This window comes from Thamnophis elegans, chromosome Z, assembly GCF_009769535.1.
Source record: "Thamnophis elegans isolate rThaEle1 chromosome Z, rThaEle1.pri, whole genome shotgun sequence".
In the NCBI taxonomy this organism is placed as follows: domain Eukaryota; kingdom Metazoa; phylum Chordata; class Lepidosauria; order Squamata; family Colubridae; genus Thamnophis; species Thamnophis elegans.
The window spans coordinates 77,797,078-77,822,543 of NC_045558.1; the positions used below are offsets into that span (position 1 = coordinate 77,797,078).

At 41.4% G+C, this 25,466-nt stretch overlaps 1 protein-coding gene across 1 annotated transcript in view; it reads left to right on the forward strand.

The window, feature by feature from the left end:
• CNTNAP2 (contactin associated protein 2) overlaps positions 1-25,466 on the forward strand; it is a 984,443-nt gene that overhangs the window by 904,894 nt on the left and 54,083 nt on the right. The window contains 2 exon segments of the mRNA XM_032235887.1: positions 3,244-3,462; positions 6,796-7,032. Of these exon segments, the coding sequence (XP_032091778.1) occupies positions 3,244-3,462; positions 6,796-7,032 (456 nt within the window).

The window sequence follows — 25,466 nt, forward strand, 5'->3', positions numbered from 1 at the left end:
ACAAAACACGTCTGCAGGAGCTCTCTGTCCAGAGCGGCTGCCTGCTATGGGGGCATAGAGTCATCGTACCACCCCCTCTGAGAGCTGCAGTTTTAAACAAACTTCACTGTGGCCATCCAAGAATCATCCGCATAAAGCCATTAGGGTGCAGTTATCTTTGGTGGCCTAAGTTATATCAGAACATCACCGCACACGTCTCAGGGTGCCCGCAATGCCAAAGGTCGCAGGTGTCCCCACCCAGGGCAGAGCCGCGTGAATGGGAATGTCCCAGCTCGCCATGGTCCCGCATCCATGTGGATTTTGTGGGGCCCTTCCAGGGACAGGTTTTTCTCATCGTGGTGGACACGTTCTCTAAGTGGTTAGAGATTGTAAGAATGCCTTCCACCACTTCAGATGCTCTGATTGTGGCCCTTAGGAGATTATTCACCACTCACGGACCTCTGGACCTGCTGGTGTCTGATAACGGACTGCAGCTGACATCAGCCAAATTCTAGGAGTTCCTAGAGTCTCTAGGGGTTTGCCACGCTTTAATTTCCCCATTCCACCTGGCCAGCAATGGCCTGGCAGAACGCATGGTACGCTCCTCCAAGGAAGCCCTCACCAAGATGGGTCTGGCCAACTGGCAAGAACGCATAGATGCCTTCTTGTTGGCCCATCACACTTCACCTTGCCCAACTACCAACATTAGCCCTGCTGAATTATTGATGGGCAGGCACCTCAGGATTTCCCTAGATAGGCTGCACCCTAATTATTCCACAGTCAAGCCCTTGGGCTCCGCTGGGGGAGCCCGATCTTTTGTCCTGGGGAAGGCACTGTATGTTAGGAATTACGTAGGCCATCCCTTATGGGTGCCGGACATTGTGGCTGACCAGACCGGGCCCTGTTCTTACAGAGTGAAGCTGGATGACGGCCGGGTATGGAGGCGCCATTGTGACCAGATGCAGGCCAGGTAGGGCCAACTAACGCAGCAGCCTGACCAGTCCCAGTCGGAGACCAGCACCACGAGTGCAAACGTAGCCCTCGCGGATGAGCCTGCAGCCTACCCGGAATTGCAGAATGCCGACTTACTGGGGGAGCCGGTCCGACCCCTGTTGTTCCCATGTCCAGTGCCGCTGTCATCCAGTGGGTCCGGGTCCTCAGAGAGTCCGCCATTCACTCCTGACGTTGACATCGAGCCACACCATTCAGGCCAGGTTAGGCGTGGCCCGGCATACTTACAAGACTACGCTTGCGTGAATGTAGTGGGAAGGAGTGTCAAGTTCTGAGCATGCTCACCATGTTGTGCATTGGTGGGAGACAGATGACAGATGATTGGCTTACCATCCATCAGCGCCAAGTATAAAAGGGAGCTGTCAGATGGGAAGTGGCGCTGTGCCTGTCTTGGAGCCAGTTTCCACTGTTAGCTTGTTACTGTTAAAGAATAAACTTGTTAGTCTTTATTCCTGTCTCCGCCTCAGTTATTTCAGCAATCACCCACCATTCTCAGTACAGAACAATATGTTTAAACTATAAAATAGTAGTATAGTATTACTGTGCTTGGAGATTCCTAAGAGGCAACTCTGAGTTACAAAAATTCTTTTAGGAAAAGATGTAGGGGTGATCTTGATAATATTGCAGATTTTCATGTGGATAAAGTGGTTGTTTTATTTTTGATGTGGATTGGGCCCTGTCTTGTAATGCTGTCTTAAGAACTTGTGTAACCTGAGGAAGTAGATAGAGTTCCCTATTGAGGGATGATCCATGCCTTTCTTTCTTCTTCAGATGGCATATTGTGTGTGGTTAAGAGATAGTAAATGATTATTTAAGGGGGGATGATTAGTGGGACTGTAGAAAGTTGGCCTAATAGTATAGCCTTTATTGTCATTGTACAAAATAAATACAACAAAATTGGTTCTAGGGTCTGCCTCAGTTTACCTTTTCCAATAAGCAACCAAATCAGAACATCATTTAAAACCAATTTATTAGATAAACTGGTGTCTCCCTACAAAAAGGGGGAACCAGGAAAAATGAATTACTTTTATAGGTAGCACAACAAAGAACTTCAAAGCAAAAATTGATTAGTTTAGAAATAGTCCTCTGTTTAGTTACATTACAAGAATCAAGTCATCCAATATTATGTGAGCTTAGCCATAGAAAAGAGCATTGTATTCTGTGTAAAAGAAACATTTACAAAGAAAAAACATCAAAATGGTATGGGTAAAATACATTCTCAGTGCTTCCCAAGGTTTTGCTGGACTGTTTTCTTTGTTCAAGGGGGCTTGAAAACAGCTGAAAGGAAACTATTATCTACCATATATTGAATGCTTTCCTGCCAGTCCTGGTTTCTGAAAGAGAGACTTTCCTTGAAGATTAAGGTTATGGGAAATTATTAGCAATATAGTTGAAAAACAAATTTAAAATACAAACAGCCCACATTAGTTAGCCAGTGTAACAGTACTACAAAACCCATGTTTCAAGTATTCCATTTTCAGGTGCTGTCTTGATTACTAGGTCTAATTCAAGTGCTGGTTATCATTTCTGAGGCCCAATAAGACATAACACTGGAAGATAGCCAAAACCTTTCAAATGTGAGGGCCTATATGGTCTGAACATATAGGAAGGACCTGCTGATAATTACTTCAAAAGTCTGTAAAGTGTAGGCAAGAAAAGATAGGCGTTCTCAGCAATAAGCCCTGCATTTGGACTCAGTCCTCCTGGAATATCCTTAGTCCTGATCATGTTCTAATAATCATCCTGTTTAATAACTAAATAACTAAAGCCATTTTTATTACCTGAATTCATTGTTATATGGCAGTGATGGCTAACCTTTTCTGGCTGAGTGTCCAAAGCGCGTGCGCGCGAACCCCCAAAATGCAATGTGTATGCAGCTCCCTGAATGTGCCCCGCCCCATGCATATGCGCATGACCTCCTGTATTTGTGCCCCTCCCCCACTCATGCTCAGCAGAGACCCAAAGACCAGCTGGCCGGAGGAAGGTGCTCATACATGTGCAGGTGCTGGGGCAATGTTTCGCATGCCCACAGAGAGGGTGCTTCATGCCACCTCTGGCATATGTGCCATAGGTTTGCCATCACTGTTATATGAATATTGTGTTAAGTAAATTATCTTTTGTTATACACATTCAAAATCTATGCAGTAAATTCTTGAAAATATACACAATTGCAAGTAGAGACCTTTTTTAAAAAAAATCACAAATTAGCAGAATCTGTATTAAACTTATCTTTCTCTAATCTTCTCTCATCAGCTGCCACAGATGTATCTTTCTCATTTAATGTTGGAAACGGCCCAGTAGAAATTATTGTCAAGTCACCACATCCGCTCACAGATGATCAGTGGCATCGAGTGATTGCAGAGCGCAATGTCAAAGAAGCCAGCCTGCAAGTAGATCAGTTCCCTAGAGAAATCCGGAAGGCTCCCACTGAAGGCCACACTCGACTAGAACTCTATAGTCAGCTCTATGTTGGTAAGCAGAAACTATGTGTTGAAGTGAAAATGCAATGTCTTTTCCCTATGCCTGTGGTCACTCCAGATCCTGGTCATACTGTAAAGACTTCACATTTATTTACTTATTTAAAATATCTGTCATACAACAATTCCACAACTCCCAAATCTGTTCAAAATAGAACACTAATCCTAGACTTCAGCTTTCCTAGATAAAACATTTAATAAACAAAACACAATAAATGAAAATATTATTTTTGCTCCATTCCCATCAGACAGGATTCAGGCAAGTTTGCCCCTGTAATCTTAGTATTTAAATTAGCCGATGTGACAAAAGTTTCCTTCAAAATACATTTGGAGTTTTGAATACAGATACTAGCATTTTGGGTTTTTTACTTGAAAAATGTTGTGATAGCTTGTGCAATTTAAGAAATGTAAAAGACGATCTAAAAATCAGTTACAATTAACAACTAGTCCTACTCTTACGCATTGCATAAATCTAATCCATATGCCACCAAATAGCAGTATTTAAATGTTTGAAGCACCCTTCAAACCATAAATTTAATTTAAGATATAACTTGATAATCTTTTGGTGATCAGGGATTTCATTTAATATTTTTAGTGATTCAGAATCCACAATACATAATGGTGCAATTTGGAGATAGTCATATCATGTGCAAGGATGGGCTTGGGATCTGGGGTTATTTATCCCTAGTTTAAAAGCGGAAGTTGGATTTTCTTTGTTTTTAACCAGCATAACAAACAGCTATCATACGGCTTTATAGTTTACTTCACTTCTTATGTGATTCCTGTCACCGACATATGTCTGATTTCCAACAAACTGTACCAGAGAAGTTTCCAAACCAACACAAAAGGGTTTTAAGAAATGCATTCCTTTTTTAGGTAGAATGCAAAACAAATAATTAAATATCAGATGAAGGAAAACAGACAACTCACTGAAAGCACTAATTAGGAAACAAAAACTTAACTATTTTGGACACATAACATGGAAGCAAGGTATTGAAGAAAAAACAGATTCTTACAAAAATGGAAAGAAATTAAGAAAGATTCAAGACCATCCTGGCGAGGTACCACCAATGTTGACACAACCATAAGCACACATGATTTTAAGAAGCTGTTCTTATTAGAATCCTGGCAAACTGATGTCGCTCAAGTCATGAAGACTTGGAAGCAGCCAAATAATGAACTATCACTTCAAAAATTAGCATACTCCTCTGAAGCAAATCACTAATCCACCAAGGAAGATGAGTTCTAGACACTGATCCAGTTCTGTTGGAGACCCACCTAAATTGGAAGAAAGTAGTTTCAACAGAATAATTATCTTGTATAATTTTGTATAATGTGATGCGGCAGCTTTATATACATGATGATGAAATCAACAATTCAAATACCAGAAGCTTGTATCCCAATATTCCCAGTTATAACAAATGCTGGTTAAGCTTGCTGATGAAAATCCTCAGTAACTTGTTACAGTTGCTCATTATATCTAAATGACTTTGGGTATAACCTAGAAGAGAAAGGTCTGCTTCAATGCCAAATAATTCACAAATTTATACTTAATAAAAAGGTTGTTATGTAAGATCATTTTTTTAGTTCTTATAGATCTATGGAAGAAAAAAAACCTAATGAATAATGACTATACAATTGGGGAAGCTATGCTACCATTTCAGCTCTGTTGATCTGGTACCTGCCAAGATGCTGAAGACTTATACATCATTTTAATTTATTTCATTGCTCCACTTCTATTAACATGGGAGAAAATGAATTTTCTATCTTACTCTTTTCATCATTTCACACAGTGCTGATTTTATCTCTCAACATATATCTGCTTTCAGGAAATCCACTTACGTGGCTGGTCAATTTTTTGATTTGGTGCTAGGATAACTAACACAGGGCACTTACCTTACAGAGGTAATAGTATGCAAATAAATTGCTAGGGATATCTTAAAAGCTGTGTTATACTGAAATGTACCAGCTCTTCATCTCTCAAATAAAAGACTTTGCTATACTCTATTCTTAGAAGTGAACCTGAACCCTTCCACACAGAAAGAAATGCTATGAATGAGATGTAAAATTCTCATATATGTAGAATCTCATTGATTTGGTTTTCATGTACATTTGGCTGCTAAGAAATGCATCACTTCTAAGAAAAATATTTTAAGCATTATTTTTCTAAGACTGAGCAAATGTCAAAGTTTGAAAACGTATGATATTTATAGATGCTATAGGAATCAAATCTTATTTTCAAATGGTAAGTGAAACTGGGCACAGGATATGAGCAATAAAAAGGATATCCTTTATAGTTATACCATTGCTTATATTTGTTGCCAGGTGTATATTTTAGGATTTATCACATATCTTTTAAAACAATTAAATATCTAGGAGTAGAGTACTTGATTCCTAATAAATGAAAAGTACTTATTACATGTCTGACAAAGAGGAAGCCATTGATTCTGGGAAAAGCCAAATAGATTGCTTTGGGGACTACAACTGATGAAGTTTGCATATTATAAAAGTAAATGAAAAAAATAAACATTAAAAAAAGAATTAACTTATTAAACATGTTACTATTTCTTTCCATATATCACTTAATATATGTATATTAACTTTTTCACCTTTTTGTTCCATAAAGAAATTCCTTAAACAAAATCTACAGTATGTTTCTATTTAGTATTTGAAAATAATAGTACATTGTTATTGCATTATCATCATATCATTATTAGATCATCATCTAATAATTATTGATAGCAATCATGTTGATTTGGGTTATTATTACTAAATGTGCTAACAATGGAATGTAAAGAATCAATCCAACTGATGTTAGAGGAATAGGTGTTAAACAATAATGCTTTTGCAGATAAACTGAGCATTTCTTTTATTTGCTTCTTCCTTTTGCAAATTATTAATTGCAACTATTTTTAATAGTGCTGCATTCAATTAATTTAATTTGAGTTCTGCTTATTTCTTTTTCTAGACTTATTTTAAGACATAAAGGTTACTCAGTCATTATTTAACAAAAAAATAAATTTCTTTCCCTTTAAAGTTAATGTGCTCTCCTATTGTTTGCACATTTAGAAAAGGAATTGTGAACAGGGAGAATCTCAGTTCATTCACTCTAAAATGTAATGGAATCTCAATTAGACCTATTGAAATAAACATCCTTCTACCCATATCCTGATATCTCTGGGATGGGAACTGAGAATGAACAAAACTCCATTTGCAAGGCTTTACTTGGCTTCTGGATTTTAACTGAAATTATTCCTCATGTTTCATTAAGTTCATTAATTTTCTATTCATTCGGTTCATTTTTCATTTGGCATTTTATGTTCTTCAGGTGCTGCAGGTGAACAGAAAGGATTTTTGGGTTGCATTCGCTCTTTAAGAATGAATGGATTGACTCTGGATTTAGAAGAAAGAGCAAAAGTCACCCCAGGTGTGAAACCTGGTTGTTCTGGCCATTGCACAAGCTATGGAATACATTGCAAAAATGGTGGCAAATGTGTTGAAAAATATAATGGATACTCATGTGACTGCTCCCAGACAGCTTACGATGGTCCTTTCTGCAGTAAAGGTAAACAGCTCATAATGTTAAGCTAGACATACTTTCTGAAAAATAAATGGAGCTGAAATATGCCATTCCTGAGTCACTGACAACAAGAATGCATGAATGTTGTACTGTTTCCCAAAATAATTTTACTGTTTTCCAGCCATTAAATATTTAAACACTTTGAAACAAAGTACACTCATAACTTTTCTTAACGAGTTTATAGAAAACATGGCTGACCATTATCTGCAGAATCACCTTTTTAAATTCACAAATTTACATGGAAGCATATATGGAAAATATATATTTGGATCTATCACCATGAAAATAGAAATGAGAGAAAGAGAGAGAATTTAGTAATCAGAAAAATTAAAGATTTTTCTTTGAAAGAAAAATCTATCATTTTGTACTTAGAGAAACTTAGTTGAGGAAATAGAAGTAACAGTACTGTTGAGTGACCGTCAACATTGTAGTTCTTGATTTTAAGGAAAGTTAAAAGCAAGCATAATCAAACATATATAGGTAGTCCTCGACTTACAATCATTCATTCAGCAATGATTCAAAGTTTCCATTGCATTTTCAAAGTGAGTGGAGAACATCTGCTCTTCATACCACAGAAGCAAGACAAGAGAAGGCCCACTCTCACATACCAGACATGGATGGGGAGCTTCAGAAAAGCCTCCCTTTCCTGCAGATCTTAATAACCACCAAGTTGGGGATACAAGTTGGCTATTTTGGTAGACAGATAGAAATCAAGAGGAGTTCAGATACTTCCAGTTGATTTCAATTAGTTCTGTCCTTTATATTAAAAAGAATAAATATTTCAGGAATTTCTTTCCATGATGGGGCAAGACAAAACATCCATGCAAAAACTAAGCAAGGAAAAGGAAAAAACAATTAAGAATGAGTCTTTCCCTTCTGAATTGCCCTCCTAGCAAATTTGTTTGAAAATAAAGATGAGGTAAACGTCAAATGATTTGGTCCTGTAAAATAAGTCATATGCTATAGTAGATTGTTGGCTTTGTGTGGCTTTGGTATCCACAGCAGAACAAGATATTTGCTTTGATTTGACTTTTAAATTTTATTTATATATAAAATAATTTTATTTTAAAAGTTGCTGAACTCTAAACTTAAGTTACAACAGATGCATTTCCAATGGCTTTTGGGAATCCATGATCATATGACGAATTGGAATATGCTATGATAGGCATAGGTACCACTTTGGTGGGAAGGTAATAGTGTTCCATGCACCTCCTCAGTGTAGAGTCATGCTGGCCACATGACCAGGGAACATACTGAACATGTCTTAGTACATTATCTCTCACAGCAACAGGCTCTTGTTTTCAGAGAATCTTATTCAAACTGGTTGTCAAGCAAGAAAGTGATTCTCAGGAAAGTTCTGGTTGTTCTGTAATGCACAGTACTATAGTGCCTTTTGGTTTAGATGTACTTTGGGAGTAGTAAAAGGAAGTCTTAAAGTTGCAATAACGACAAGAAGAACAGAACAACCAAATGGAACTTGATATAACTTTCTTCTAGAGCCTTTTAACAAATAGAGAATGATTTAATCAGCTGCAATTGTTCTTTTGCTGATGTGAGAAATTGTTATAAGTGCTAAAATAAGTCTGCAGACCCACAAATTGCTTTCTATCCTCAGGTAAGTTTTCTTTCCATCCTGGCAGCAGTCCAGCAATGGTTAATAGCTTTCTGAGAGGTGAATGCTTTTGTATTCATTGTTGCATTGTTAGTGACTTTCTGCCTAAGCAGAGAATGAACTCCATAGCTTGAAATTAATGTGCTTGTTTTTACTCAAAAGAAAACTATCTCAAAGGACAAGGTCATGACATCATGTTTCTCCATCTTAATGTCTTGAATCTGAAAAAAGCATGCAGATGTAGTCCTTCATTAAAAGAGCACCAAATGCATTTTTACTCTAGCAAGCTTTCATTCACTTCCATTCTTAACATTTTATGCACTTGACACCTTTATTTTTTTTATTATGATTTTAATTATTTATATTCTGAATTATGATTGTATGGTAAGGACTAAATGAAATATAATTAAATTGGTTACCAATTAAATTTATTTAAATGGCCTTATTCTCATTCTGAGAAGAAAGTAGAAGTGAATATGATAAGGTAATCAATAATGACAAATAAAAAACTCAGAAGAAACCAATGGGACTCTTAGAAAACTTTTGAAAGAGAAAATAGGAACCTAAAATATTTATAATAACATATTATAATGGCATATTTTGTCATTCTATCTTCAAAAAAAATCAAGACTTCATTAAAAAGCCATTCAAAGAACTATAGGCGATATACAGAGGAAGAAAAAAATGACCCATTATACTTTGTAAATTAATCATGTTACTAAAACTATGCTATGATTATGAAAAAACGGAAACACTTATGTTCTCCTTTGGATTTGGGTAAAATAACTGTAGAATAGATTTTGGCCATTGTGTCATGACTAAATATCCAGTATGATAGTAAATTATTTCACTGGGATTAGATGTACAATTTTGTGCTATTCTTACTAGCTTTACACAAGATGAAAACAGCAGTGTTTTATCAACTTGTTTTGGATATTACACAAAATAGAAAATGTAATGGACACTGATAAGGATAAAAAATTGCTTGAGTTTTCACTGAAAGATTCAGATCCTCCAAATTATATATAAGAAAGATAGTCAAAGTAGGACAAAACTATAAGCAATTAGCAATATTGAGAGACCTGTCAGTTTAAAAAATTATATTTACTGGTTAATTAAAACAATTGCTAATAATATTAAAATTATAGCAATACATTGTTGTTATAGGAATAGTTTATTCATAATACTGTCATTTGGAATTCAGTGTTCCAAATTCTCAAGTACTTGAATTGCCCACTTGTGCCCATTAGTCCCTATTATTGCCAGATCATATTAAAATCTTATCCCAATTGCCCTAGGTTAAATGATTAATTTAATTTAATGTATTCAATTTAAACACCATCCATACTGACTCTAGATGGTGTGCAATTCATCAAAATAATATACCAAGTGCAATAAATAGAATATAATAACAAAAGGAAAAATAAGAAAAAAAGAGAACAAGAACAGATGGTATGTCCAACAAAAACAGCATTCAAACACCATGAAGCATCCAACAGGTCCCAACCATCCCACCCTAAAGTTCAGGAAAGCATCCCAATCTTCAGTGTTTTGCAGAAAGTTATTAGGGTGACAACTACATGGATTAAAAATGGCAGGAGAGAGGTCCTATGACAGATTAAGAAGATCAGTTATTGTTTTTTTCTAGAGTTTACGCCATTATCTACACTGATTCTTGATTCCATTTTCTAAGGCTAAGGATCACAAGATATTTTGACCACTGGTTTAACCAAAGAACAAGAAAAGAGATAATGGGTGGAAGTTTGTCAAGGAGAGGTCCAGCCTAAAAATGAGGAGAAATTTTCTGGCAAGAATAGCTTGCTTCTCTGGGTGCTCCATCACTGGAAGCTTTCAAAAATAGACTGGACAATCATTTGACTGGGATGGTTTAAGGTTTCCTCACTTGAGCAGAGGGTTGGTGTAGAAGATTCCAGAGGTCTCTTTCATTCCTATGATTTTTTGGTCTATTATCAAGAATCCATTACCTTTTGTAAATATAAATCAAGAATTATTATAGAGAGAGATTAAATGGTAGATAGTTTTTGCAGTAAACTATTACAATATACTGACACATTTAGAATAGAACAGAACAGAGCAGAGCAGAGCAGAACAGAACAGAACAGAACAGAACAGAACAGAACAGAATAGAATAGAATATTCTTTATTGGCCAAGTGTGATTGGATACACAAGGAATTCGTCTCTGGTGCATACTTAGCGTACATACAAACAACAAAGTAAGGCACGGTAATCATAAGATACCAATAATAGAAGGTAGTAGGAAAGATGAGAAGGATAAGAGTAATACAAGCCTACTACATGGGTAAATATCCTTAGATATAAGACAGTACTGTGAGAATTAGATGTTCAGCTGATTAATGGCATGAGGGGGGAAAACTGTCTCTGTATCTAGTTGTTTTGGCATGCACTGCTCTTTGGCATGCGCCAAAGGGGAGGAATTGAAACAGTTTATGCCCTGGATGTGAGAGGTCATTAGCTATTTTCTCAACCCTTTTCCTGGCTTGTGCAGTATTCAGGTCCTCAATGGAAGGAATTTTTTTCTGCAGTCCTAACAATTTATTGGATAGATAGTACCTCTCCTGTTTGGTTTCTGTACCAAACCAGACAGTTATAGACATGCAAATGGCAGATTCAATATTTCCTCTGTAGAACTGCATCAGCACTGTATTTTGGGCAGTCTGAGCTTTCTGTGGAAGCTGACATCATCTGATGTCATGCCTTTTTTAAGGATGGTTCTAATATTAGGTTCTGCCTAGCAGTTCAAAAATGCAAGTAGAAAAATAGGAACCATCTTTGGTGGGAAGGTAGCAGCGTTCTGTGCACCTTTGGCATTTAGTCATGCCGGCCACATCATCACGGATATGTCTTCAGACAGCGCTGGCTCTTTGGATTTGAAACAGAGATGAGCACTGCCCCTAGAGTCAGGAACAACTAGCATGCATGTGCGAGGGGAACCTTTATCTTTTTAATATTAGATGTCCATTTCAAGCCCTGGGAGATTGTAGATTCCAGAAATGTGGAAATCTCTACTGTTGATATCATTTGTCTAATATTCTAAGATGTGGTAGAATACAAGGGCTCTCCTAAAGTCCACTAACATCTCTACAGTTTGAAGTGTGTTCTGCTCCAAATTTTTCTGGCTTCACTACACAGCCTGTTGTTCAACCTCCCATCTGTGTGCAGACTCATTGTTGTCTCGACCAATGACTACTGTATCATCAGCAAACTTCAGTACTTTAACAGAGGGATTCTTCAGTCATTGGTATACAGAGAAAAGAGTAATGGAGAGAGTACACAACTGTGGGTTTTATATGTTTACAGTTTTAAGTGTGTTCAGCTCCAGATTGCTCTGGCTGTACCATAGAACTAATTTAACCTTCCATTTGTATGCAGACTCATAACATCTCAAATGAGACCAATTACTATTGTATCATATGCAAACTTCAGTACTTTAACAAATAAGATTCAGTCATTGGTATAGAGAGAAAGCAATGCCAAACAGAGATCTAACCTGAAACAAGCAGAAATTTCCTGACAGAGACAACAGCTTACTTCCCAGAATTATAAGTGCTCCATCACTAGGGTGACCAGACGTCCCGCGTCTGGCAGGACAAACACGCATATTCATAATTTTTCCCACGTCCCGGGCCGTTCTCGAAAACCCCCGCTTTATTTTGACACTCGCAGCTCGCTCGCTCCCCCGCCCATCAGCTGCTAGCTCGCTCGCTCGTTCCATTCTACACTAAAAATCTAAGCCAGCCCAGCCTGCCGCTCACTGATTGGCCTGGACTCCAGCCAATCAGTGAGCTGGCTGGGATGGAAAACTTTAAAACACACGGCGTGCTTAAAATTTTCCATCCCAGCCAGCTCACTGATTCGCTGGAGTCCACTTAGCTTAGCACGCTCCATTTCATTTCGTCTTTTGCTTGCTGCTTAACTGGTGAGTAACATTACCGGTGGGAATCGGGAGGCGCTGGGGAGAGGAGACGGCCCTCCTCTCCTTCTCCCCCTTTGCGGAGTTTCCCTGTGTCTCCCAGGTCGTGCCCATCCCCTCTCAAAAGGATTTGTCCCACTTCCTTCTCCTCTCCTCTCCTCCGTGGAAAGGTGCCCTGGGGCTGGGATCCAAGGTGCGCTTAACTAGGCGAGGAACTTGTGCGGACCCCCCGGGGCATGGGAACTGAGGAAAAGAATAGACAGGGGGGCATGTGGAGAAGAAGAAGCATGCCAAGTCCTAAGACACTGGCTATCTGGGGCTGCTGTAAGCAGGCGCTGGGCTTCGGGGGAGGGGGGATGTGCAAAGCCCCAACCTCTAATGCTTCTGGCTCTTCTAAAGAAGGGGGTCAGGGGGGCTTGTGCAGACCCCTCCCCCTATTCCCGCATCTCCTTGCAGGAACCCCCAATCGCCAGGGGCATCGGACTCCAAATCCCATCGCAGGAATCCCCACTCGCCAAGATCATAGGACTCCAAGTCCCATCCCATCTGCTTCTAGATCTCCCTCGCAAGCTTCAGCAGCCCCAATGACAGCTCGGCACGCTTCTTCTTCTCCACATGCCCCCCTCTATTCTTTTCCTCAGTTCCCATGCCCCGGTGGGTCCACACAAGTTCCCCGCCTAGTTAAGCATGCCTTGGATCCCAGCCCCAGGGCACCTTTCCATGGTTGGCCAAGCTCCTGCTCTCCCCGCAAAAGGTAGCCTCGCCGCCGCCTCTCTCTATTCCCTTTGCCCGCTGTCGGTTAAGAACAAAGCCCACGGTGGGGAAGCTGCTTTTTTGTGTGCCTGGGATTCTTTGGTGTGTGTGTGTGTAATTGTCTCCAGCTGAAGGAGCGGAAGCGGGAGGAACAAAGCTTGGAGAAGCCAGGGAAAACATGCAACCCCCCCCCCAAACTTCCCGCATGGGTTAAAGTAGAGCCTCGGGATGCCTTCATATGGAATCTCCCCCCTTCCTCTCAGCTTTGACCTAGGGAGATCCCAGGCGCTCCCGCCACCCAGCTGGAAAGGAGGAAAATCACGTGGTTGGCGAGAATCAGTGAGCCGGCACATCCTCCGCACCCTTAAAATCCCCATTCTCCCCCCACTCCAGGGGTAGGATACTGCAAAATCCCCATCCCCTCTCCCCTCCAGGGGAAGGATACTATAAAATCCCCATTCCCTCCCCACTCCAGGGGTAGGATACTGCAAAATCCCCATTCCCTCCCCCCTCCAGGGGTAGGATACTGCAAAATCCCCATTTCCTCTCCCCTCTAGGGGAAGGATACTATAAAATCCCCATTCCCTCCCCACTCCAGGGGTAGGATACTGCAAAATCCCCATTCCCTCCCCCCTCCAGGGGTAGGATACTGCAAAATCCCCATTCCCTCCCCCCTCCAGGGGTAGGATACTGCAAAATCCCCATTTCCTCTCCCCTCCAGGGGAAGGATACTATAAAATCCCCATTCCCTCCCCACTCCAGGGGAAGGATACTATAAAATCCCCATTCCCTCCCCACTCCAGGGGAAGGATACTATAAAATCCCCATTTCCTCAATGTGACCACTGTCTGTGATCTGGTTCATGATGGAAGGAGGCAGGAAAGCGCGGGGCACCAGAGAGCTCACCCAGCTGTATTTCTTTCATTAATTTATCCATTTCGGCACAGTCTATAATTTTTCTGTATAATTTTTCCTTATAAAATTTTTATCAACCCCCCTCCTCCCGGTCAAAGGTGTCCCTCTTTACCAATCTGAAAATCTGGTCACCTTATCCATCACTGGAGAAAATATTGGACAACTATTTGTCTGGGATAATATAAAGTCTTTTGCCTTGGACAGTGGGTTGGACTAGAAGACTGCCAACGTTCTCTCTAGTCCCATGATTCTACTCTATTGTACTCTAAAAACATAAGGAAAGATAAGATTGGGGAATAATGACTTTGAATAGCTTTTTTTAAGTGTTTCTAAAACAATACAATATAGTACAATGATCTCCTCTTGCACTGAAACTGGTAAATGTCCATAAAAAGGCACATTACTATATGGCACTTAAATAATTGCAAACGTATATTGTTACCTATTGAGTGTCACTTAGCAATAGGGCCTTTCAAACTGATGCTACCATCATATTTCCCCAAGGCAAGTGCATGGAAGAAGATTGCAAAATGTTTCCCCAAATTATCCAATTGAGTGAGAAAATAGTCCCCCAAAAATATGAAGTCACAGAATTTTCTTTTCCTGTGTACAGTGTGTGCCCTGGTCTTCAACAGCAGATCATTTAGATTCTCCAAGAAGATTGTGACAGAATCAATGTGAGGTAGCAATCATTCAGCAACAAAATTACTGAATCAGAATTGAATCAAGTTAATCTTAAAACAAGGAAGGTAAGTGGTAGACCTTCAAGAATATAGTAAATGCTAAACCCTTTCTTCCAACAAGAGTTCAGATTTGCCCAAACCCTTTGGTTTCTGCTGAGCATCAAAGAAAGGCAGAATCTTCATATGAAATCCTCAGACATAAAGACCAATGCTAATCTTCCCAGACACTTATGCCAAGCACTTAAGCAACTCTGAAATTAGGCTCTTGGGCTGCATTCTGCAGGTGTAGCAGTTAGATATCCTGGTGCTCTCTTAATTAGCACTACTAAATTGATATCTTGTGCATCTCGTACAGCATTGCTGCCCTTGTATAAATTTAACATTAAGAGCAATTTCATTCCTCAAAAGCAGCTTGAAAACTAATCAGTAATCATTTACTTCTCTGATCTGATAAAGCAAATTTGACTCAGGCTGAGCAGCCTGAATTAATGAAATCCATCATCTCTCTGTGTGTATCTTTCTCACTCTCTCATCATCATCATTTTAATTAGTGTATTTATTATTGAGCCAAAGATCACTAGAGATGTTCAGCCACTAGATACTGTTTTTCCAGTGGGCCAAATTGTCTCCAAAGGGATTTGGAATTCTAATACTGAGAATAATAGCTTTCTGTTATCCTCAATATTTATAAAACTGGGATAATAATCAAAAGAAAGGAGAAGAACTAGGTTGCCTAGTTGCAAGCAAGAGGATCCTTTTCTAGCTTTTCTGTCTGTAATGGATTTAGAATAGGTGTAGAAAGCCTAGAATTTATATTGATGAGTAGTATTTAAATTAGCCAGATTTACCATTTTGATTTTACCTATGATTCTTTGAATATAATTTGAACTGATTTCAATAAACCTAGAGAGAGTTTGAGAAATATTCCATGGATGAGAAATCTCAGAGAAAAAACCCGAGAAGCTTGGAAATCTTTGAAAAGTGTGATTATAAAAGCCCAGTCTAGCACAAGTCCAATAAAGAAGAAAAATAAGAGATCTCAAAGATACAAGCATAATTGCACAAAGAACTGTCTGATAAACTGAAAGACAAAAGTGATAAATCTAAAAAGTAGAAAGAGGGGCACATAACTAATGCAGAATATCAACAAATAGCTCAAACATGTGAAAGAAGGAAGGAAGAATTCTGTTCAAAACCAGTGGAAGCTATAAAGCCAAATAAATAGCATACCAGTACATCTGCATTTTTGCACCCATGTGCTGCTCCTTATAACTCTGGCTATGATGTACTTTGTTTTTTGTTGTAGCAACAGTAGGAAAGTGAAGTATTGGCAGACGTAATCCCCCACTGATGGACAGTTTGTAGACTTCTTAAAGTCAGTTCCTCCCCCTGCCTCCTGACATTTTGTAATCTTTGAGCTTTTGGGGTCATGAAAGCTGATCAACCTTCCACAGCATGTACAATAACACTGCTTCAATTTGTCAGTGTTTAACCATGTTACACAATGCATAACACTCAAAATACGTATTTTAGAGAAAAGTGTTAGCTGGCATCAGTTTTCCAAATGGCTATAAATTTAATGCATATTATTTTTTTAGTCATTTTATTAAGATTTATAGGCCGCCCTTTTCCCTGAGGGGACTCAGGGCGGCTTACAATCACAGGGAAGGGGGTGCAATATCAAAAGACAAACAAAGTGTGAACAAAAGAAAAATAATAAAACACAACTTTCATTCAACAGTCAACACTCGGGCGGGTAAATTGGGAACCTATCCCCAGGCCTGATGGGAGAGCCAGGTCTTGAGGGCTGTGCGGAAGGTCTGGATGGTGGTGAGGGTGCGGATCTCGACGGGGAGGTCGTTCCACAGGGTCGGAGCTGCAACAGAAAAGGCTCTCCTCCGTGTAGTCGCCAGTCGACATTGACTGGCGGATGGGATTCGGAGGAGGCCCAGTCTGTGCGATCTAATCGGTCGGAGGGAGGTAATCGGCAGAAGGCGGTCTCTCAAGTACCCAGATCCACTACCATGGAGTGCTTTAAAGGTGGTCATCAGTACCCTGAAGCGCACCCGGAGACCGACAGGTAGCCAGTGCAGCTCGCGGAGGATGGGTGTAACGTGGGCGAACCGCGGTGCGCCCACTATCACTCGCGCAGCTGCATTCTGGACTAACTGCAGTCGCCGGATGCACTTCAAGGGCAACCCCATGTAGAGCCCATTGCAGTATTCCAGCCTAGAGATCACAAGGGCTCGAGTGACTGTTGCGAGAGCCTCCCGGTTTAGGTAGGGCCGCAACTGACGGACCAGGCGAACCTGGGCAAATGCCCCCCTGGTCACAGCTGACAACTGGTGGTCAAAAGTCAGCTGTGGATCCAGGAGGACTCCTAAGTTGCGGACCCTATCTGAGGGGTATAAAATTTGACCCCCCAGCCTAAGTGTTGGAACATTGGCCAAATTGTTGGGAGGGAAACACAACAGCCACTCGGTCTTGTCCGGGTTGAGTACCAGTTTGTTAGCGCTCATCCAGTTCTTAACGGCCTCAAGACCCTGGTTCATCACGTCCACCGCTTCATTGAGTTGGCACGGGGCGGACAGATACAGTTGCGTATCGTCCGCATATTGGTGGTATTTTATCCCGTGCCTCCGAATGATCTCGCCCAGCGGTTTCATGTATATGTTAAATAGTAGGGGGGATAAGACCGAACCCTGCGGCACCCCGCATGTTAGGGGCCTCAGGGACGATCTCTGCCCCCCGACCAACACCGACTGCGACCTGTCCGAGAGGTAGGAGGAGAACCACTGCAAAACAGTGCCTCCCACCCCCACCTCCCGCAGTCGTCGCAGAAGGATACCATGGTCGATGGTATCGAAAGCCGCTGAGAGGTCAAGGAGAACCAGGATGGACGCATAGCCTCCATCTCTGGCCCTCCAGAGATCATCGGTCAATGCGACCAAAGCGGTTTCTGTGCTGTAACCAGGTCTGAAGCCGGACTGGAAGGGGTCAAGATAACTACTCCCATTGGTAAACATACTCCCATTGGTAAACAGATGCCTATGTTAATACTTGGAACAAATCTATTTTCCAACTGCAGTTTAATAGATTGGTTGAAATACATTATAGGCCTGGAGTGTCAAACTTGTGGCCCATGGGTCGGATGTGTCACATGCAGGCCATGCCCACCCCAGCTCAAAAAAAGCGAAAAAAAATCACGAAATGTCATGTAAAGGCAACGTGATGCAGTGAATTTGACATCCGTGTTTTAGGCAGACTCAAATATTTATACACATCAAATTGTACAAACACATTTGTAATGCTTCATAGATTTTATTTACCGAATAGTTATTCAGATTTCTTGTGTTTAAGGCTTTTGCAGTGTCTGCTTCTATATTTGGAGGATACCACTTATATGAGCACAAAAGTATATCGCATTAAGCATAAGAAGTTGATTTCATTTTTTAAATCTTCATTTGCTTAAATTTTTAACTTTAAAAGGGAACAGCATGTCTAGAAACCTGTTCCTAGAATAGTCAAGCTTGCTGTAAACTTTGACAATATGTTTCTGAAAATTGGAATGAACTGGAAAGCAATAAATAACAGACTACAAAGAATACTATGTTATGAAAAAATGATATTAAATTATCTCATTGAAAAACTGGTTCAATTTAAGCCATACTGATCTATCAGTGGACACTTGATTGAGGAGAGATTGAATATGCCATAACTAAATTATATATAGTTAGTTACAGAATAGAGTTGGAAAGGACCTTGGGGATCTTCTAATCTAATCCCATGCTCAATCAGAAGACTCTATACCATTTCAGACAGGCAGTTATCCAGTTTGTTCTTTAAAATCTCCACCATTTCTGCAGGCAAGCTGTTCCACTGGCTAATTGCTCTCACTATTAGGAAGTTTCTCCTTGATTCTAGGTTGCTTCTCTCCTTGATTTGTTATCATTCATTATTTCTAGTCTTGCCTTCTGGTGCTATGGAAAATAAGTTGATCCCCTCTTTTTTGTGGCAGCCCCTCAAATACTGGAATCCTATTATCATATTACCCCTAATCCTTCCTTTCTGTAGACTAGCCATATCCAATCCCTGCAACCATTCTTCATATATTTTAGTTTCCAAGCCTTTAATTGTCTTAGTTGATATTCTCTGCACTTTTTCTAAAGTCTCAATCTTTTTTTGTAATCTGGTGACCAAAACTGAATGCTGTATTCCAGATGTGGTTTTATTAATATTTTATAAAGTAGTACTAATACTTTCTGTGATCTTGACTCTGTGCCTCTGTAATGCAACCAAGGATTGCATTAGCTTTTTTGACTGCTGTTGTACACTGCTGAATCATATTTTAGTGATTGTCCGCTAGGATTCCAAGATCCCTCTCACAGTTACTGTTTTTGAGCATATTTCACCTAATTCATTATTTGTACTTTTGGTTTTTCCTGCCTAAGTGTAAAATCTTGCTTTTCTATACATTACATTTCATTTCGTTGGATAGGGCCCATTGCTCAAGTCTGTCAAGAACCTTTTGGATCTTTAACTTATCGTCTGGAATTTTGGCTATTCCTGCCAGCTTAATGTCATCTGCAAATTTAATGAGTTCCCCCTCTATTTCCTCACCTAAGTCATTTATGAAGATATCGAAGAATATTGGGACAAAGACCTTGTGGTATTCTACTGCTAACTTCCTCCAAGTAGACATAGTACCAATCAATCAATCAATCAATCAGAATGGATTTTACAAATCCATTTGGTGGTGATGCTTTTTATCCCACCTTTTTCTAGCTTGCCAAGGTGGCGGTGGGGTAGCAGGCCCAGTGGCACGGCAGCAAGTGTTGGGGCAACAGGCAGTGGCAGGGCATCCTCAGCAAACTGCTTGACAAACAGGGCAGGCAGTGATGGGATTAGTGGCAGGCCCAGTGGCAGGGCAGCAAGTGTTGGGGCAAGCCCAGTGGCAGGGCAGCAAGTGTTGGGGCAACAGGCAGTGGCAGGGCATCCTCAGCAAACTGCTTGACAAACAGGGCAGGCAGTGATGGGATTAGCCGATTTTTCTCACTTTAACAAACGGTTCAGCCAAACTATTTGAATCACACCTCTCCGATTGGCAGTTGGATAATCTTCCCAGAATACTGCCAATCAGCTGCCTGTTGCCACTGCTGCTGCCGCACCAACTCCCTCCCCCCTCCCTCGGGGTATTGCTGATGCAACATTTGATGTACATGATGCACCCAAATTTTCAACCTCTTTTAGGGGGGAAGTGCATCTTATACTCTGAAAAATGCAGTACATCTTCTACTTCCATCCTCTACTTTTTGGATGACGAAATTGTCAGCTAGGTTTGGATCTCCCACTTGATGCATAGTTTGTCTTTCAGTTGATGTCAGGATAGTTAAAATCTCATTACTACTGTGGTGTATTTGCTACTTAAAGATAAAGGTAAAGGTTCCCCTCGCACATTTGTGCTAGTTATTCCCGACTCTAGGGGGCAGTGCTCATCTCCATTTCAAAGCTGAAGAGGGACGCTAGTCCTTGTACTGTCACCCTCGCTACCCCTAGTTCCCTGTTTCCAGCCATGATGGTTCACAATGTTGCTGGTGAACTTTTGGGTTCTGTTGTGGTTATAAATTGAGGACTCCCTGTGTTTTCCAGAAAAGAGAGACGGATGTCCAGGATTATTTCAATTATCTCTCCTGCATCTTTTGTGTGTTAGAGTGGTGATTTTGAATTCAGCACTGGTTGAACATGGTAGAATTACGAGATATGTTTGAAAATTATTTCTTCTATCATTTTCTTTTTTTGTAAGTTTTTTATGAATTTCATTTTCATAACAAATAACCACATGTATACTATTACATAACCAACATTATTTCATTTTCATTTCATTTCATTTTAATTTATTTGTATGCTGCCCTTTTCCCTGAAGGGACTCAGGGTGGCTCACAACGCAAAAAGGGAGGGGAAAAAACAGAGTTACAAAAAACATAAAAAACATACATAATTAAAAGCACAACAATCATACCATTCGAAGTGGGGCAGCCAGTCTTTAGCCCCAGGCCTGTCAGAACAGCCAGGTTTTAAGGGCTATGCGGAAGGCCTGGAGGGTGGTGAGGGTACGAATCTCCACGGGGAGTTCGTTCCAGAGGGTCGGAGCAGCCACAGAGAAGGCCCTCCTCTGGGTAGTCGCCAGTCGACACTGGCCGGCTGATGGAATTCGGAGGAGGCCTAGTCTGTGGGATCTAATTGGTCTAGTGGAGGTAATTGGCAGTAGGCGGTCTCTCAAGTACCCAGATCCAATACCATGAAGGGCTTTGTAGGTGACGACTAGCACCTTGAAGCGTACCCGGAGATCAACAGGCAGCCAGTGCAGCTTGCGGAGGATAGGTGTTACGTGGGTGAACCAAGGCGCACCCACGATCGCTCGCACGGCTGCATTCTGGACAAGCTGAAGTCGCCGAATACTCTTCAAGGGCAGCCCCATGTAGAGCACGTTGCAGTATTCCAGTCTAGAGGTCACAAGGGCACGAGTGACTGTTGTGAGAGCCTCCCGGTTCAGGTAGGGATGCAACTGGTGCACCAGGCAAACCTGGACAAATGCCCCCCTGGTCACAGCTGACAAATGGTGTTCAAAAGTCAGCTGTGGGTCCAGGAGGACTCCCAAGTTGCGGACCCTGTCTGAGGGGCGTACTGTTTGACCCCCCAGCCTGAGAGGTGGAACACTTAGCCAATTAGTAGGAGGGAAGCATAGCAGCCACTCGGTCTTATTTGGATTGAGTACAAGCTTGTTAACCCCCATCCAGTCCCTAACAGCCTCGAGGCCCTGGCACATAACGTCCATCGCTTCATTGAGTTGGCACGGGGCGGACAGATACAGCTGTGTATCATCCGCATACTGGTGGTATTTTATCCCGTGCCGTCGAATGATCTCACCCAGGGGTTTCATGTAGATATTAAAGAGGAGGGGGGACAGGACCGAACCCTGCGGCACCCCACACGTTAGGGGCCTAGGGGTCGATCTCTGTCCTCCGACCAACACCGACTGCGACCTGTCCGAGAGGTAAGAGGAGAACCACCGTAAGACAATGCCTCCCACCCCCACCTCCCGCAGTCGTCGCAGAAGGATACCATAGTCGATGGTATCGAAAGCCGCAGAGAGGTCAAGGAGTACTAGGATGGAGGCATGACCTCCATCCCTGGCTCTCCAGAGATCATCGATCAATGCGACCAAAGCGGTTTCCGTGCTGTAGCCAGGCCTGAAACCCGACTGGAAGGGATCTAGATAATTGGTTTCCTCCAAGGACCGCTGGAGCTGAAAGGCCACCATCTTCTCAACAACCTTCCCCACAAAGGGGAGGTTGGAGACTGGACGATAGTTGTTTAGGACGGCTGGATCCAAAGATGGCTTCTTCAGGAGGGGTCTCACCACCGCCGCCTTTAATGCGGGGGGAAAGACCCCCTCCCGAAGGGAGGCGGCAACAACCGCCTGGATCCAGCCCCGTGTCACCTCCCTGCTGTTAACAACCAGCCAGGAGGGGCACGGGTCCAGTACACATGTGGAGGCACTTACAGCTCTCATGGCCTTGTCCACGTCCTCAGGGGTAACAGCCTGAAAATCAATCCAGTGATGTCCTACCAGATTATCCCTTGGTGCCTCAGCTGGTTCTGCAGAATTGGAGTCCAGATCCGCCCGAAGCCGAGCAACTTTATCCGCGAGGAATTGGACGTAGTCCTCAGCTCTGCCTTGCAAAGGATCACTTGTATCCCTCCTATTTAGGAGGGAACAGGTTATCCTGAACAAGGTGGCTGGGCGCGACTCAGCGGAAGCAATCAGAGAGGCAATGTAAGTTCTTTTTGTCGTCCTAAGTGCCCTGATGTAAACTCTGATGCTGGATGTTAAAAGTGCTCGGTCTGACTCGGACTTACTGGATCTCCATCGGTGCTCTAGGCGTCTCTTTCGGCGCTTCATCTCCCGGAGTTTAATAATACAATATTATATTATATTATTAAATGTTTACATCGATTCATCAATCCCCAAAAAAGATTATTGGCTCTTCTGCTTTCCATGTGCCGTATTCATACCCTATCCATCTCTTTCTTCTCCTTCTCTCCTCCTCCTCTCTACCTCCTTTCTTCCCTCTGTCATCTTTCTCTTCTCTACTTCCCTTTCCTCTCTCCTTCTCCTCTCTTCCCTTTCCACTCCTTCTTTCTCTTTTCCTCTTCCCTCTCCCTGCCCTCTCTCCTAGCCCTCTCTTCTTCCCTTACATTTCTCCTCTACTCCGCACTCTTCATCTTATTTACTTGATGTATTTCAGCCTCTGAGCAAGCTCCATTTTATGTTGATGGTATTTATACTTCCATTTCAATATATATCTTCAATTTTAACATCCTCCTCCTTCTTTTTTGAAAGAAAAAAGAAAAGTGTGTATACACAATCACACACACACACACACACACACACACACAATATTTATAAACACCCCCACACACAAGCCTATTTTTGGCCAGATGTAGACCTGGTTACAATTCCCAGCTATTATCATCATTATATTTATATAATTATACATCAATGCACCCCCCAAATTTGTAGTTCTGTCTCTATAATCTCAATATTGAGTGGCTATTGATGCTGCCTCCCAAGGATAGTCCAGATATTCCATCTTTTAGCCTGGGGGTGAAATTATACACCCCTCAGAGAGGGTCCGCAACCTGGGTGTCCTCCTGGACCCACAGCTGACGTTAGAACACCATCTGTCAGCTGTGACTAGGGGGGATTTTGTCCAGGTTCGCCTGGTGCACCAGCTGCGGCCCTACCTGGACCAGGAGGCACTTCGAATGGTCACTCATGCCCTCGTCACCTCAAGACTGGATTACTGTAATGCACTCTACATGGGGCTGCCCCTGAAGAGTGTTCGAAGACTACAGTTGGTCCAGAATGCAGCCGCGCGAGCGATACTGGGTGTACCTAGATTCACCCATGTTACACCCATCCTCTGCGAGCTGCACTGGCTCCCTATTGGTCTCCGAACTGGCTTCAAGGTGCTAGTCATTACTTTTAAAGCCCTACATGGTTTAGGACCTGGCTACCTGAGAGACCCCTCCTGCCACATACCTCCCAACGACCAACAAGATCACACAGGCTAGGCCTCCTCCGGGTGCCGTCGGCCGGACAATGCTGGATGGCGGCCCCTTGGTGGAGGGCCTTCTCCGTAGCTGCACCGGCCCTGTGGAACGATCTACCCATAGAGATCCGGACCCTTACCACTCTCCCGGCCTTTCGAAAAGCCACCAAAACCTGGCTGTTCCGGCAGGCCTGGGGCTGTTGATTAATGTCCAGCCCCACCTAGACAGCATGGATGGTATGTAATTTTAATAATTGTATTTTTATTCTTAAATTTTTATATGTTTTTTTTATCTTGTTTCTGTAAGCCACCCAGAGTCCTATGGGATTGGGCGGCATACAAATTTTATTAAATTTCAATTTCAATAATTTTCCATTTTAAGTATATTTCATGTTCTCCCTCCATTTTTTCATGTCTTGACTTATCCTTGTCTTTAAATAACAATCCTTACTGTTCAATGTTCATTACAATTCCATTAATCTACTGTGTAGAATAACAAGCAGTCCACACCTCACTTTGTTCATCATATGTGTCCATATTTCATATATTTTAACCTATAGTTAATTGTCCTTCCATTGTCATATTCAATCAGTTAACAATTAAGTTTATTTATTATGTATAAAAGTGAATCACATACCCCTACTTTGTATTCTTCACATAATCATTTCAGATTTGTTCGTATTTCATATATTTTAACTTTTATTTAATTATCTTTCCATTATCATATTCACTCAGTTAGCAACTCGGTTTAATTATCATATATAGGAGTAAACCACATCTCAGCTTTATATTTCCCATATAACAATTTCTAATTATCTGATTTTTCCTAGTAAGTCTTTTGTCCCACTTCTCTATTCCTGTCTTCTCCTTTTCTTGTTTTGACATGTCCACCCTCTTCAATTTCCCCCAAGCCACTGTCAACCCCAGTGAAATCCTTTGTATTTCCCTTTGTTGGGGTGTAACCACCCTCTTCAGTTTTCCCTATGCCACTGTCAAACTCAGTGAGATATGTTGTTTGCTTTTTATTTCCTTTTGTTGTGACACATTCCCCCTTTTCAATTTTCCCTATACCACTGTCAAACCCAATGAAGTTTTTTGTCTGTTTTTTTATTTTCCACCATTTCTACCACTTCTTTGTCCCCCCTCTTCTTTCTTCATTTCCTCAATATCTAACTTCAAAATTCTATTTGACTTGCTTTTAATGATTTATGCATATATTTTTATAATTTCACATTGTTCGAGTTCCCACCTTTCCATAATGCCCAGTTCCAAAATTACAGTTAGTTATACAGTTCTTATTTCAGAGTTCTGGTCCACCTTAAATTTAGCTAGTTGAGCTAATGTGGAGAGAAAGAAGAGAGGGGGATAACCCAGCTCTTGATTACCC